Source organism: Mesoplodon densirostris, chromosome 11 (genome assembly GCF_025265405.1).
Source record: "Mesoplodon densirostris isolate mMesDen1 chromosome 11, mMesDen1 primary haplotype, whole genome shotgun sequence".
Taxonomy (NCBI): domain Eukaryota; kingdom Metazoa; phylum Chordata; class Mammalia; order Artiodactyla; family Ziphiidae; genus Mesoplodon; species Mesoplodon densirostris.
In genome coordinates, this window is record NC_082671.1 from 53,103,344 (window position 1) to 53,120,619 (window position 17,276).

General features: G+C 37.7%; 1 protein-coding gene across 2 annotated transcripts in view; it reads right to left on the reverse strand.

Annotated features, from left to right (window-relative positions):
• ARID2 (AT-rich interaction domain 2) overlaps positions 1–16,419 on the reverse strand; it is a 171,300-nt gene extending 154,881 nt beyond the window's left edge. The window contains exons 1-3 of one of the 2 annotated variants that reach the window (XM_060112666.1): positions 16,199–16,419; positions 15,991–16,084; positions 14,818–14,915 (exon numbers count right to left, since the gene is read on the reverse strand). In XM_060112666.1, the coding sequence (XP_059968649.1) occupies positions 14,818–14,915; positions 15,991–16,084; positions 16,199–16,290 (284 nt within the window). In that variant the 5' untranslated portion in view covers positions 16,291–16,419. Of the gene's footprint in view, positions 1–14,817; positions 14,916–15,015; positions 15,081–15,990; positions 16,085–16,198 lie in introns of those variants that run through there. The other variant, XM_060112667.1, reaches the window with a different exon arrangement.
• Positions 16,420–17,276: the final 857 nt, after the last annotated feature.

The window sequence follows — 17,276 nt, forward strand, 5'->3', positions numbered from 1 at the left end:
AGGAGCTTTAAGAGGTAAATAAAAAAAATTTTTTTAAGTACTTGGCCCCCAAGACTTTGGTGGTAAAATAAGAGCAGCAAATTATAATTCACAGAACTAAACTCTAATTCTGACCCCATTACTTATCAGCAATGATACTTAAAGGCTTTTTTCCTCATCTATAAGATAGGATGATACCTATTTTGTAAAGCTGTAAAACTCCAGTGAGACGAATATTTGTAAAAATGAGCTATACTATAGAAACTGTACTGCAGCAAACAAGTCTTTTGTAAAAAGATTTATTAAAAGATTTTTAAATAAAAAGCCACAATCCCACAACTACCCCAACCATTTTCATATTTTGCTAATATTCCCTTCAGGTGCTTCTCTTCACACACTTTTTTAATAAAGATGAAACCATGTGGAGTTTGAGGAAAACAATACAGCACGCCTTTTTTAGAGCCAGATAGCCCAGGTTCGAATACTAGCTCCTAAAATTACTAACTGTGTGATCTTGGACAAGATTCTTAACTCCTTTGTCCTGTTTTCTCTTCTTTAACATCAGGATAATAGTAACAGTACCTATGTGATTGGGAGGTATGAAGAAGAAATGAGTTATTATAATCATTTGGTACAGTGCTTGGCACATGGCAAATTTAATAAACGGCTAAGAAAAAACAAAATTCTGCTTTTTAAAAACTTAAGATGACATCATAAACCAAAAGTACATTATTATCTAAAGTATCATAGAAAGATTCTTTTAAAGATCTCTAGGATACTTTACACTGACTATTTTAAAAATAAATCTCCCTACCATTCCTTTGTCTAGATATTTTACAATGTATAATAGAATCCATCTATTGCTTCATACTTCCAGTAGAGGTCTCCATCTAAAAAATAATGTATCAGACTGAAAACTTTAAATTAGTATTCCTGTTATTAAAAAAAAAATAGGGGCCAGCTTTATCAAATATGCAAATGTAACTTTTTCCAAGAAAAACATTTAAAAGTAAGGACTATCTGAAGAAAAAGTGACTTTTCCCAGTGATTGTTATATTTTGCTGTGGGTTCTCCAATAATACTCACCTCTCTTATAAACATAATCCTCTGGACAGGAAAGGGAAAGAGATAAGACTGTTGGATACAAATGATAAATCATGTGCTTATTTATCACCGCTTCTGGCCAACAATTTAATACCTATGCCTCAGAAATGGTATAAGTCAGTAAAGTCATCTTAAAGTAAAAGTAAAGGTCATGTTTTGTAGTAGCAAAGAAATCTCAACAATTTTCTACATTTATTCCTTTTAAATCACAACAGAGTAGCTAGAGTAATAAAGACAGCTCTGAATTGGCTTCTACATTCCCCCTCCTATCATTCAGTAATAGTGACCTAAGGCAAGTCAATTATCCTTATGCAGGCCCACCAGAAAAAATATCCTTATTTCTAGCCTACCAAAAAGCCTGGGGCTAGACCGCCTTCTTAAAAGCCCTTCTAGTTAAGAACGATGATGCTATGAATTGATAGGTTCAGTAGTCATATCCAACTGTTGCTAAGTACATACTTCCTGCTCCTATCTTTAGGAATCTAAATTTTCAGGCTCCATAAGCTATATTACTAGGCCTCTATAAAACATCAAATTTGCATATAATATTTAATGTCTACCGCAACTTAGCTCCTGAAATGTGTAAGACTTAAATGTGTAAGGTAAATATCTATAAGATTTGGTATGACCAAAAACTGACCAAGAAATTACCAAGCAATTTGCTTAAAGCTAATAAATAGTGCTGCATGTGTGCACACGTACACACGCATCCACTTAAACTAACCCCCAGAGTTTATAAACAGGGGGATAAAGAAGGAGGAATGTTCTAAGCAACTCTCAGAATTAGCAATACTTGAATATCCAAATTATATCTAATTCTGAGGATCAAATATACAATGTAAAAACAAAGCACATTTGATTTATTGATAATGGATTTGAATGGATAGACCCAAACATTTAAGATTTCTGGTTGTAACTAAAGCATGAATTTGCTTTTCATCTCCACAGGGTAAATAACCTATAAAGATGACTTTTAAATAAAGACAATTACTTCTCGCCTTGAGAAGATAAAAATCAAACAACTATCAAATCGTAGTTTATCCTAGTCTTAATAACATAAAAATCAAGCAATGAATTAAAAACAAAAACAAAATTATTGCCTTGTTTTTGTATAACCAGTGATGCAATGGCCAGCAAAGAATGAAACTGAAGAGTTCTTAATGGATAGATAGACAAAGGTAATTTTCCTCCAAAGTTATCATTTAGCATTTTAGCTGATTTTTATTTACATACTAAATTCCTAGAAGATGAGAAATATTCACATTCAAGCATAAGCTGCAAAATAAGATTTAAAATTTTTAATAATCAGTATTAGTTCCTCTCTTGAACACTGATAATAATCACAGATTTTAAAAAATTAAAGTCAAACACTAGTAGATAAACATGAAGGATATCACTAAATCTGACTTAAGTCTAACAGTATTATTCATTCCATAGACAGATATAGAATACTATGTTAATAGAACATACAGAGCTAAGACTGCATCAAGAGCGCACAGCAGGCAGTGTCCTACTCAATGAGGAAATGACAGAAACATCCAACTAAGGTCAGCATCAAGGCAAGGAAAAGATGCCCTCGTCTCCCCAACTATTTCAGAGTGGCCAATACAATCAGACAAAAGAAAATGATTAAAGGCATAAAATTTAGAAAAGAAGTAAAGTTATCCCCATTTGCAGATGACATACTAGTACGTCTAAAAAAATTTTTTAATCAATGATAAAATACAAGTGGCAAAATAATTAAGGCGCCAGATTACAATATAAAAAATCAGTAACTTTCATATAAGTGATAACTAATTAGAAGATATAATGGAAGAGAAAACCAAATTTACAATAGCAAGAAAAATGATAATATACTTAAGAATAAATTTAAGAAATGTCAAAAACCTGTAAAAGGAAAACTTTAGACTCTTGAATGACACAAAAAGATTGAATAGAAGACTTTCATTTTTCTTGGCTAGGTAAACTCAGTATCATCATGTCCATTCTCCCAAGGTAATTGTTTTTAATTTAATGCAATCCCCATTTAAAAAAAAAAAAAAAAGAAAGAAAAAGCTTTTTTCTGAAACTAGGACAAATTAATGCTAAAGTTCATATGGAAAAAAAACCATAAACAAATACCCAAGAAAACCTTGTAAAAAAAGAACTATGAGATGGGAATGGCACTACCGAATATTAAAACATGCTATATAAAGCCACAATAGGGCTTCCCTGGTGGCGCAGTGGTTGAGAGTCCGCCTGCCGATGCAGGGGACTAGGGTTCGTGCCCCGATCCCGGAAGATCCCACATGCCGCGGAGCGGCTGGGCCCGCGAGCCATGGCCGCGGAGCCTGTGTGTCCGGAGCCTGTGCTCCGCAACGGGAGAGGCCACAGCAGTGAGAGGCCCGCGTACAGCAAAAAAAAAAAAAAAAAAAAGCCACAATAATTACAATATAGTGACATACCATTTCTTAACCCCTCAGATAGATAAAACTTCAAAAGCTTGACAAACACATGGTAAGGCTATGGGAAACAGGTACCTTCATATACTGCTGATGGGAATGCAAAATAGTTCTCTCCTACTTGGAGAGAATCCGGTGGGAATTGGGCAGAATTTAATCACATACATATGCCTTTATTCTTTGATTATTGCATCAACCCCCACTTTAGTAATTTACTCTGAAGATACATCTCCAAAAATTTGAAAATAGGTTTGCATAAGCCTACTAGATTTGCAGATTATTCATGTGACATTATTTGTTATTGTAAAATACTGGAAAAAACCTAAGTCATTATGTAGGAGACTGGATAAATAAAGTAGGATATATCCCCACTATGGAATACTATGCAGCTGTTTAAAAAAAGGAATTTTTTTTTTATGGAATTTTTTTTTATTTTTTGCTTTATAACAAATTAAATCAGTTATACATATACATATGTTCCCATATCCCCTCCCTTTTGCGTCTCCCTTCCACCCTCCCTATCCCACCCCTCCAGGCGGTCACAAAGCACCGAGCTGATCTCCCTGTGCTATGCGGCTGCTTCCCACTAGCTATCTACCTTACGTTTGGTAGTGTATATATGTCCATGCCGCTCTTTCACTTTGTCACAGCATACCCTTCCCCCTCCCCATATCCTCAAGTCCATTCTCTAGTAGGTCTGTGTCTTTATTCCTGTCTTACCCCTATGTTCTTCATTAAAAAAAAAAAGGAATTTTATGAACTTATTTAGAGTGATAGGCAAGATATTGGGCTGGCCAAAAAGTTCGTTCAGGTTTTTCCGTAACATCGTATAAAAACCCGCACAAATATTTTGGCCAACCCAATATATTAAATGAAAGAAAGCAAAATAAAAAAAAAATAGTGTGCATTCTTAATGTTAAGATGGGGAACTAAAAATGCATGTATGTATCTCCTTATTTTTACAAAACAAAACAAAAACAAAAAAACAGAAAGGATAACCAGCAACTATTGGTTACCAAAAGAGCATGGGTAGGAATGGGGCAGAAGTGACAGGGAAGAAAAGAGGGTAGAGGGTAAACTCCAAGCGTATCTTTGCTTAAATTTTGATTTTAGAATCTTAAGGGTTTTATATATTCATAAATAAAATTAAAGGAACAAAAAAAGGGGAAAACACAAAATTGAATACAAATGGAGAAAATGTGAAATTCACTGTTTTAAGTGAATACCAATACCCAGAAAAATAGAATCCAGTCACTGTGAACCTTTTTTAACACAATTATTTACAGATATAAAGTCAGTCTGAACACAAAAAGAAATGCAAACAAATTTGTAACTCTACTTGGCGGGTTTGTTGTTTGTAGTGGTATGGGTATAACAATTCTGAAACTATTCTCTATGTGTTACAAAACTAACAAGATAAGTAAATACACTGGTGTTAGGAATTAGGGTTCTCAATGCAGTTAAAGGGAGATACATGGAATGGAAGAAGGCAAGAAAAAACGTGTGTGGATTGTAATTAGAGATATCAGTATTACCTTATGATTTGCAAAATGTGTATATTCATATTTAAAATAAGTAAACTTCCTAGCTCTGTCCTCTGAAAGGGCCCAGAAGAAAAGATAACCCAATAACAATGGGTACATCTACCACCCAGATTTGGTTTCTATATACCATTACACACTAAAAGGAACCAGGACTTCTTGCAGAAATAGCTGCTGCTACAGCAGGGAAAGCAAAACACAAGTTGACTCTAGAAGATCTTATTTTGTCAGAAGGCAAGAAAGAGCTCAAAAATAATAGTAACTTGATAAAAATACACAGAAGGCAGCTTGAAAGGGCTCCTCCTGGCCAAACTGAAGCAGCAAAATGCATAACTGTAATAGATTTTAATCCATTGTATAATATAAAAATCTAATAAATAAAAAATAAAAATATTTTCCATATCATAGATTGCCGATTAATAAGATGTAGAAGAAATGATAAAATTAGAAAATAAACATCATACAGCCATCATAATAACTGACTGAGGCAAGAATCATCAATGGATATTAAAAGCACTGGGTAAAAGTTTGATGGTGAACAAGATATTTACAGTCTCAAAGTACGTCTCCACGGGTCACTTGCTAATTACAAAACAGAAAATGGAAACTTTACAGTGGAGAAACCAGGTGGACACCACCTTAACCAAAGTTAATGTCAGCAATAATGGGACAAAGTGACATCACATACCTCCTGCCAAAAATGCTTAACCTAAATCTAATCCTGAAAAAAACCTCAGAAAAATTCAAATTTTATAGCACAGTTGACCCATACTCTTCTAAAATGGTAGTATCACAAAAGACTGAAGAACTACAGATAACTAAATGGGATACAAGATCACAGATTAGGGATGGTTGGGTATGACAGCTATAAGACATCTTTGGGGCAACTGGTAAAATTTGAATAAGATCTGTATATAATACAGATAATATGATTATATTCATGTTAAGTTTTCTGAATTTGATTATTTTACTATTGTTACATAAGAGAATGTTTTTATTCTTAAGTAATATACACTTACATTTAGGAGGAAAGGGCCTTATAACTGTAATGACAGCAAATGATTAAACAACAGTAATAATAACAATTATAATAATGGGTATATATGGTATATATGTATACACACCATCACATATAAAAAGGAAAACACAAAGCAAATGTGGTAAAATAACAACTGGTCAATATAAATGAAGTGTAAACAAGAATTCACATACAGAAAGCGAAAAAAAGATTTAACAATTCTGGACTTCCCTGGTGGCACAGTGGTTAAGAATACACCTGCCAATGCAGGGGACACAGGTTCAAGCCCTGGCCCGGAAAGATCCCACATGCCTCGGAGCAACTAAGCCCGTGCCCCACAACTACTGAGCCTGTGCTCTAGAGCCTGCGAGCCACAACTACTGAGCCCACGTGCCGCAACTACTGAAGCCCACGTGCCTAGAGCCCGTGCTCTGCAACAAGAGAAGCCACAACAATGAGAAGCCCGCGCACTGCAACGAGGAATAGCCCCCGCTCACTGCAACTAGAGAAAGCCCATGCAAAGCAGTGAAGACCCAATGCAGCCAAAAATCAATCAATCAATAAATAAAATTTTAAAAGGATTTAACAATTCTGAAAAAAGAAAACATAGGGAGGAAAAAAAATGATAGGTTTATCATTTCTCTCTCAACCAGATTTTTTACTACTAAATTAATACATCGCAATGTGGGGCTACCTGGAAAAAACTACTCAAAAATTCAGAATTTGACTTTTTAATGGCGTAAACTAAAAAGATTATACCAAACCACTTAAGCACTCTTGACCTATTACTTGTGAGTGCACTTGGAGGTACAGCCTGCTTAGGTACTAAATACTGTTTATGAAGTACTAAGTGGTCTGATCTGTGCTCAAGTACATTGAAAATTCACTTAACCTATGAACCATTATGGAAAGTGTGATCAACTTGGGCATTATTACTGACACATTTAAATTCAACCCCACCTCTAAAGTACAACAGGTTAGGGCCCTAACTATGGTCTCTACTTTGTCTTATTTTAATGGAAGAATGTTCCTACTGACCTCATATATGTTTATATTAACATTTTATTTATTTAACATAACCAGTGGGCTAGGAGAGGAGCAAAAACAAATTTCATTTGAAAACACGTCACCATGAAAGATGTGTATATTATAATCATATAATAAACATCATCTCTGTGCACAGAGCAGCTGACCACTGAACACTATAAGTAAGAATTTACCAAGTACAATAGTTAAGAACTCAGAAAGAAAGAATTAAAGATACTTGCCATGTATCCCATTAAGATGTATATTCAAATAATACATTCTTGTACAACTTTATTCAAATCCTACTTCATAAAAAGCAACGCTTTGGCTTGGTCCCATTACACAGTAATGAAAAAACTCATTTACTGAAAGAAGCAAAAGATAAACACACTAGGGCATGGAATATACCTGAAGATATTTAACAACTGTGGATAATGGAGGGTTATGTATAAAACAAAGCTGTGTGAAATGTAAAGCAGGTCTATCACCAGGGAAAAGAATGGAAAGGCAAAGGGGAGAAAGTGTGGTTTGAAAATATATAAAATAAACCTTACCAAGTGGCAATTATGGCTGACACTTAAGATTGAAAGTTGGATAATAACCTACGGCCTTTTTTGTTTTTTTTCAGTAGCCCGTATGCTCCAGAAGAAAAGTGTCTGAGTGGTGTAAAGAAATTCTTTTTTAAGTGTTATTTTTTCTGAGATTAAATAACATCAATTACTTCTGAAATCTGAAATGATAAAAATAAAATCTCACATATGAAAAGTTTGAAACATGAAGATAAAGCGCATTAAACAAAACAAGCTATTGTTAGTATTGTTATTTTTAAAGGAATTTATACAATATAAATTAACTCCCCTAAGCAGTACTGAGACAGACCAACAAAATCCTCACAAAGAGAAAAAGCGGTCAGTAAATTCAAAAAAATAAATGGCATTCCATTTGGGGAAAATATTATAAAGTCTTATTTAAAAACAAAACCTAGATATTAAGAAATTTTATTTTTAATTGATTTTTTAAAATCCAAATTACTATACAAATACAGTTAGGATAAGCTCAAACTGGTAGTTCATTTACCCCTTTTTTTTCCCTTAATTTAAGTGGAGCCCTTGTTATCTTCTCTAGAGCCCAGAAACAAAGTAGGGTGTGTCCAGGCTCTGCTTAGAGATGACAGGTGCAGCTGGAGCAGGTGCCCCTAGACCAGATGTCACCTAGAGGTTTTGCTCTGGATACAGCCCTGGCCAACATGTTGGTGCCAAGTTAAACCAGTTATCTCAGCAACTCAACTGGTTTAATTCCAACACTTAGATCAGCTGTTCTCAAACTTCAGTGTACTTAAGAATCACCTGGGGCACACTTTAAAAAAATACAGTGTTTTAGACCATTAAGTCATAAAACCACTGATCAATCTTAGCACCACTAAAACAGGACAACTAAACATTATATGCCTCATAATCTGATGAAAAGCACAGCACTACCTATTAAAGTACACCTAAAATACTAAACTTGAATTTTTTCAATCTTTAAATCTAATAGTTTTTAGGAAATAGATTCAGGGGATAGAGGAACAAGTTAACTGACACTAGAAGGAAGCAGTCAACCAAATCTAGAATTTAGGGCATTCTAAAGGACAACTGACCCCACTACTTCAATAAATCAGTGGCATGATAGGAAAAGGGAGCTGTTAAGAGCCTAATGGGATAAAAGAGCCAAAACGAGATTCAGCCCCACCATAAAATTCTCTTGCAGTAAGATGGGGTGGACCTGCAAACACTAATTTAGATATTAATGGAAATATGAATCTATCATTTGGGGACAATAATTCATAATGCAGTATCTATTCCTACATATCACCAAGAGATTCCAGTTCCAGCCATAGATCACTGCAATATACTTAGTCACAAGGGTACATATCTTGTAGAAACGAATTTAACTTTGAATTCACAGCATAATGAATACTCAAAAAGTATCCAAGCACAAGTGATATTTTTTAATGTTTGAAACAAAAAATTATATGTTAAGACTCTATTTTAATAACACAATTCTTGGAAAGCGCAATAAAATTCATAGAAAATCTGAATGCTGCTGAGAGTGACAATTTGCTCTAAACCATCTCTTTATTCCAGGTCCCCCAAAAGTTTTATATCCTAAGTGAATCCATTAATAACCTTTATGATAGGTAACCAATACTAGTATCAATCACCATATATACATTTTTGTGTACTTCTGAATAAAAAGAATCAACCTGCCTATTTCCTGAGCTCTACTATGGATAACTGAACTAACCATATTATTTACATTTATTTTAAATTCAAAAGCCAATACTTTTGCTTTTCGTAACAATTATGCTTACAATTTCAAAACATAAAATATTTGATGACAATCTCTAATTCTAACATCTCTATTTTTATCTCCAGTAAGTTTGGTCCTTAAAACAAGATCTACTTCTAAACAGCTTTCCCTAAAATCAAAATTCATGATTATGACCTATGTTTTTAAAATGGTAGAACTGAAGCAAATACAGATTTTAGCATGACTATCATATTTCCACAAAAGTAATTACTATTCTGCAAAACAATGTGACCAATGATTTGGCTACCTTTCTCTTCCTGGCAATGAACACAAGATAATTTTAATGTCCCCTATTTGAACAACTATTTAAGTATTACCAATACAATTCTGCACTTCAATTGATAAAGATAAGCAAATAACAGCACCATAAAAATCATTTAAATCTGTATATATATCTATATAAATATACATAATTACCTCTCATTTCTCATTTTCCATATTTAAAATTTTTCTTCCTTTACCCTCATTTCTTCTAGCTCAGGGTTTCCCTAACTGTGCTCCACAGAACTTAGTAGATGTTCCGCAAACATTCCCCTGCGATGTATGGTAGTGTTTGGGAACCATCATTTACCATAGGTGGAGGGAGGGAGGTAATAAATAGTGTTTCTCCAAATTGTCTTGAGATCCACAACTCACATTAACAAAATACAGTCTCTACGAAGTCCTTCAATGAAGTAACACAAATTTATCGTTATTACTCAAATTCATTTAGCCTTTTTTCAGGGAAACATATTGACATTTCAGGAAAACAAGTGCTTCATACAGCACAAATTGGGAATCTCCACTCTGAGCCTGAATACCCAAGAGTGTGGTGACAATGGTGGTGCCAGATGAAAGCAGTAGAAAGAGATCCACCCCCCATATGTCCTCTACTTCCTAATTCAAACAAACCCTACATTTACTAGCAAACTTGAGGAGGGACTGGAAAATGCCCAATAAGCAGCCTGCCCCCAAATAATAATGAAAAAAACTCTAAATACTTTACCTAAAAACATGCAGTATTGAGTACTTACTCACTGACTAATGCACCTAAATTCCAGTGAATTAAAATGTTAGTTTTTCCTTCCTTTTCCAACTTCCAATATCATTTCATTTCAGATTATAAAATATTCACAGACGTGATATACTTCTCTATCAGTCATAGTGGATTTCACACGCAAACAACTGAAAACACTAAATCAACAGCAGAGAAGAGGTAGGATTATAAGAGTGCTCCTCTTTAGATGCAGACAATTTTAGTTGACAGCTAAGGCAGAAAATTTAAATGCAAAAAAGCATATAAACATTTCTGGGAGTTACAGTTAAGTTCTTAGTTTGTGTCCTCAGTGAAAACTATCCACCCTGGAAAGAGTTAGATTTATTTCTACTTGAGGGCAAATTTAAGCTATTTAAAACATGGTTTCTAAGACACAACACTAACCTAGCTGAGGTCTCATAAGTCTTTCAACTCTTTCTACTTTCCACTCCTCCTTTCAACAAGTTTGCACACCCTCTAAACTGTAACAGAATATGAGAAGATATCAAAATCAGGTTTGTTCAAAACGAAAGGTTACAGTTCACAAAATTAATTTTTAAATGCACGTATGAATAATTTATTTAGATATAATTTTTCTTCCAGTCTACGTATTACTTTTATTTTCCTTCCTTAAATAAGGAGAGCAATCTCCATTTATCAATTCTGTTGATACACAAACTCAATGTATTACTTTATTTTCTTATTTATTACAATTTTGAAGCATTCTTTCATTTAACCTCAAGTGATTCATAAAAGGCTTTCTATTTAAAAAAAGTGATCTACATGGTAGACACTAACCACCCAGCACACAAGTGTATTCATTCTATTTACCTGATAAATATAAACTTTAATTGGTATAATTTAGGGCAGGGCTTCATCCACCAAGGGGGGAAAAAGTAAATAAATTCACAATGAAAGTGAAAATTCACTATAGCGGGTACAATTCTACAATTAAGTTTCTGACTATTCCAAAGGTAGGTACATGTAAAAAAAATCATTTTATAAGAAAATCAGTAACATACAGTGTTATACAACAAATTTTTTTAAGTCCAAGGTATTTCACCTCTTTTTCAAAAAATCAAGTTTTATAATGGAAACATCAACTTAACCTTGACTATAGCTATACTACTGGCATCAGTAAGCTAAAACAAAATTCTTCAACTAAGTATTTGAAATATTTACCTAAATCTTCATACCAAGGCTTCAAATTCTTAACAAAAAGTAAGAGCAGTAAATTGTCCCCCAATCTTAGCACCAAAACAAAATGAAAATATAAAATTAACTGAGTAAATATGGAACACACTGGGTATAAATACACTCAGGCATAAATTTAACCATAAGTAATTTCCAATTATATTTTAATTTCTTAAAATCACTTTGACTAACAAAGTGAATTCATAATAGACTGATTAAATATTACTGAACACATATCAAGAATACAACTTTTTTGTCCAATTAACAAATGCCCCTAAAGCCATTTAGATACTTTTGCACTTTAATTTCTTCATCTACAAAATGTGGGAAATTATTAACTTATCCTTTTATACTTATAAAGATATTCTAATAATGAACATCTGTGGAATATATTGTGATGTACATGCCAAGAACGGAACTAAGTGAAAACAAAATACATAGACATAATAGATGAGTAATATCCAAGCTTTAAATATAGTACTTTTACACATTATCAGTAGGCACTTTTATTTTTAAAAATTAACTGCCAATGTTAAAACAAATAATCAATTGCATTTTCAATTTTAGACTTTGAGAAATTTTTGTAGACAATCTACAACTGAATAAGTGTATGTTTGACACAATCAAGCTAACTTTTGGCAGACCACTAAACTCAAGTCTCTATATTTGATGTCTATATCTGTTAGAGTGGCCAGCATATTAGTTTGCTCTTCTTTATTTAAATGTCTGCAATATCATGAAAATATATCATAAAATAGCAGGCTAACAACTACCCATCTAACTACAGAGGAATGTCAGCAAATTTTAAACTTCTAAACAACAACACATGTAATGACAGTCTTACAGTAAGTCAAATGAAACAGCAGTTCATATTAAAAAAAAAAATTAGTCCACCTGTGATTTATAAAACACACTGCATTATCTACTCAGCAGAAACCATGATACTCAATTTGACATATCAAAGAAGGAACTTACAAAGTCACTTGATTACTGCTGGTTACTATGAAGAGGCACTCTTATGGTTAAGTAACAGAATTACTGTGAAAGCTTGGCATCCTGTCTGCCAGTTAAGATTTTTCAGAGGAAGGTGTAAAACCCATCATAATACATGTCCTCTTACTGTGCAATATTACACCACTATGGAAAAAAATCTTCCAAGGTTGGTAGTACCCAATTTTTAACCAGCATATTTCTTTTGTATTTCTTTACAAGCCATGCAAATCTTCACATGGTTTTATTTTCCAAAACAAATACTTCAACTTTTTTCCTAGTAGCCTAGCTACAACCCTACAAAAACAAACCTGGAGAGTGACATATGGAGGAAAAACAAGTTTAGCTAAGGACATAGTTCAAAATGTAGCTTCTAATAAGAGCATAAAACTCAAACTGACCCAAGAACAATACAGAGTTGTGAACAATCTTGAAACTACATAGTTAAAAACAGTATCATCAATGGATGATAGATCCAAAGATAGAAATCACAACTGGAAAAACAATATTTATGTAACTTATAATAAACTGGGAGTCTAGCCATTTGATTATGCTAAAGCTCTGTTAGTATGAATGTAAACTCTTCAGAAAAACACACATCCCATGAAACATATATATCATACAGTACCTTCTGGATATGAAAATCAATCAATCAATCATCCAATAAATATCAGGCATAACTTAGCATGTATTTTAAACGGTCTAAAATCCAAATGGTTCAAACTGGTTACCAGAAAACCAGGACATGTATTAACAGTACTCCTCTCAATATTATAAATGAAAATGAGCAAATAAGTATCACCATAAATAATAAATTTTCTACTTCTCACCACATTACTAAATCAACAATTTTGAAGGTTAATTTTGTTTTACTTTGTTTTTTGTTTCAGTCTTTTATTTTAAAATGCACTCTGACACATGCCATCACACCCTCACAAGAGATAACAACTAACCATATTTAATATTTTCTAGACTTCTGTGTAACTCAGTAACTACTCACAAAGTTCTGCAAACTCTTCAGCTTCAAGCCTGAAGTCAATCTAAGATAGCCAACAGAAAGTACACCTGTGCAATTACTGCATTTCCTATTCCAGAATGCTGAACATAACACAGAATATGTACATCTGGATATTGCATTTGGAGCAATGATAAATGCCAAACTCAAATTATGCAGAAGCCACATTACCTAAAAGGCCATCCTATAACATCATTATTAAAAAGCAATAAATATGAAGAGCATTATTTTAGTTTTAAATAACAAACACCAACTAAAGAGACTTTATGGGTAAGTAAAATAAATATTAAAAATAAAAGATGACCTCATAATAAATTACAATATAAAAATATTCCTAGGAGAAAAACAGAAAAAATTAAGGCTGAATCACAAAATATATTATCTAAACTGTATCACATGCCAACTAAATAAGAAATTTACTTTGTCAAATAAATAGTCAAAAAAGAAGGGGAAGAATTAAAGAAAATCCAAATCAAAGTATTCCATTTTGTAGTATCCCTAATTTTCCTAAATAGATAATAATCCTTTTAAAGGTTTTTAAGTCATTAAAAAATTCCCCCCCAAAAAAATATATATATAGAATATATATATATATATTTTTTAAAAACAATCCTCGTCACTTAAGGCACCAACATGCTATGCTATGCAGAAATACTCTACTGAAAAACTACTCAGTGACACGGTTCCATGCAGAGGTTTCATTTTTTAAAAAAATCTTAAAGTCAGAATTTTAAAAGGCAAAGGAGTTTCCAAAACAAAGAAAAAAATTTCCCAAGGGATACAAAGTTTCATTAACTATCTTAACTCTTACTAAGCATCACCCTTCTGCCCCTCTGTGGATATCAAACAATCAATAACAATGTCACCAAAGAATGTTTACCAAGATGGGGGTGGGGTGTCACCTGTAATGATTCTGTATGAAAAATGTAAACAATCCTAAAATAGGTGAGGAAAACTTTCACCTTATTATAATCTCACTTTACGGATAATGTTTCTCAGACTGAAATTAACAGAAGTTTAGACTGTTTGGTGTGCAAGGTTTGTTTCTTGTTTGGGGATTTTTTTTTTTTCTTTTTGCTAAAACAAATCTCCCCATAAGCCCCTTATTCCCAAACACTTTTGGAAGAGTCACTACTACTCACCGCAAGTAATACTGTTTTAAAGCAAAGGCAGCGTTAGAACAACTTCTGGGAAAGTTGAACTCTTCAACAATTTCTCCCCACTGATTCTTCTCAGAAACCTGTTAAAAACACAGTCACACTTGACTGAACGTGCACAATTCAAGAAAACTCTAACCTAACTCTGAAATAAATACCCATTCTACAGAGATCTGCAGATACCTCAGGCATCAGTGGGTGATTCGGCTCGATCCGTAAGAGTAACTAAGCAAGGGCTGGTTGAATCACCGTGTTTTCACCCGAGAGCCCAGTATTTAAGAGCACTTGTTTTGTTTGGGGGGCGGGAGGGGGGTGGTGGGTTTGTTTTGTTTTTGAAGCCCGGACAATAACCAATCGCAAGTCCCTCTGTCGCCCCCTTTTAAATCTCAACGCGGTCCGTTTACACTAAAAAAAAAAAAAAAAAAAAAAGTTCAAAAGGATCAATACTGTTCCGGAGAGCGACGTCCGCAGGTTCTGGGGGGGCCGGGGCCGGGGCCGATTCCGATCCCTCTCCCAGATCTATCCATCTCCATAGGCCCTTCTTTGAGGCCTACAGCTTCTGCCTAGCCTTGAAGCCTAAGATGGCTATTTGGAGACAGGTCCTGGTTTCTTTTGTTAGCTGTATAAACCGAGAGCGAAGGGGCCAAGGCTGTGCCCCCGGCTGCCGGGATCATTTCGCAGCCGATTATCGATGTTAAACCTGCCCGCGCTAATTTTGAGTTGCACGAAAACTGCTCTCAGAGTCTGTGTGTCTCTGTGTCTCCGCCTGTGCTAGAGCGGCAGCGGCGGCAGAGCTGACTCGCGAGCGAGCGGGCGGGCGCGGGCGCGGGGCGGGCGCGGGGCTCGGGCGGGCGCCCCGCACGCCCGCACTCCCCGCCGCGGCGCTCAGACCCCGCCGGGCCGGCCGGGCACCGGGCAGGGCGCGAGCCGGCGCCGGGCCGCCCGCCCGCCGAGCCCCGCGCCCGCCGCGCGCACGCGAGCCACCAGGCCAAAAACAGCCCCGCCGCCGTCCGCCTCCGTGCCACCGGCTGGGAGCGAAAAGAACGCCTCTGGCCCCCGCGGGCCACCCCCCCGGCCCCGAGCGCCCACTCCGGGGTCAAAGGAGACTTTTTGGAGGAGACGAGTGAGAGGGAAATACAAATTAAAACTTCCACTCACCTTCGCGAATCCGCCTAAAGTAGTGACTCTGGTGTAGAGACCGTGAAGATCCAGCTCCTTCCCACCCACCGCAGGGATTTTTTTAAAAGGCGACCTGCGGGAGAGAGAAAGCCCCGCACTTGTCAGCCGGGACCCCGCGGCGGCCCGGGCGGGAGAGCCCCGTTCGCCCCGGCTCGCCCCGGCGCTGCCCCCCCGGTTCTGCTCTCACCCTCTGCTGTGGTGGAACTGCCGCAGCTCGTCCAGGAAAGCGAGTCCCTTTCTCCGCTCGTCCGGAGGCGCCTTCCCCGTCGAGTTTGCCATTATTTTTTCGAAGGAGGTTTTAAAAAAACCCAGATCGGTGTTTTAAAAGCGCCCCCCGCTCCCTGCGCTTCCTACCAGAGCCCGGAGCCCATTCCTCGGCCGGCGGCGGCGGGGCTCAGTCATGGGCCGGCGGTGGCGGCGGCGGCGGCGGCGGCGGCGGCGGCGGCGGCGGCGGCGGCGCAGGGAGGGAGGGAGGGAGGGGGAGGAGGAGGAGGAGGAGGGGAAGGAGGGAGCAGGAGGCCAAGGGGAGAGGAGGGAAGGAGGGAGGGGAATTTCTAAAAAAGTTTAAAGAAATCGGAGCGAAACTAGAGGGGCAGGCGACTGCCGGATCCGCGCGAAGCCGCGGGGCGAGCGCGGCCCCCACCCCTTCCTTCCCTCCCTCCCGCGGCCCGGCTCTCGCCCGCCTCTCAACGCCGCCGGCCCAGGCGGCTCGGCCCGGGGACGCGATTCAACATGGTGCTGCTGCCGGGGGCGCGCTAGCGGGCGAGGGGAAAGGCGAGCCGACGGTGAGGGGCCGGGGCGGCCGGAGGCCCGGGAGTTTCGGCGGCGGCGGCGGCGGCGGCGGCGGCGGCGGCGGGGCTGGGGCAGGCGGGGCTGGGGGTGGGGAGGAGGAGGTCTGTGTGGTGGTTTGTGGAAAGCGGGGTGACAGCGTGTATTCCGGCCGCAGCTCCGCGGGGCCCTTGCACACATTCACGCGCGGCCTCGCGGCCGGGGCGTCCCCGGGCAGAAGGCACCGGCGGCAGCACAGCTGCTGCGCGCCGCCTGCCTGCTTCCCTCCCCGCCAGCCTCCCTCTCTGCCGTCTCCGGCGCCGCCGCCACGGCCGGGCAGCCAGCGCCGCACAGCGACCCCCGAGGGCCGGCCGCGGCACTGCGCCTGGCTCCACACCGCCCCGGCAGCTCCTCGCGGGGAACAATAGACTCAGCTCGCCGGGCTTAGGGTTCATCTGCAATGTGCCGCACATTTCACACGCACACAAAGCCGGCGG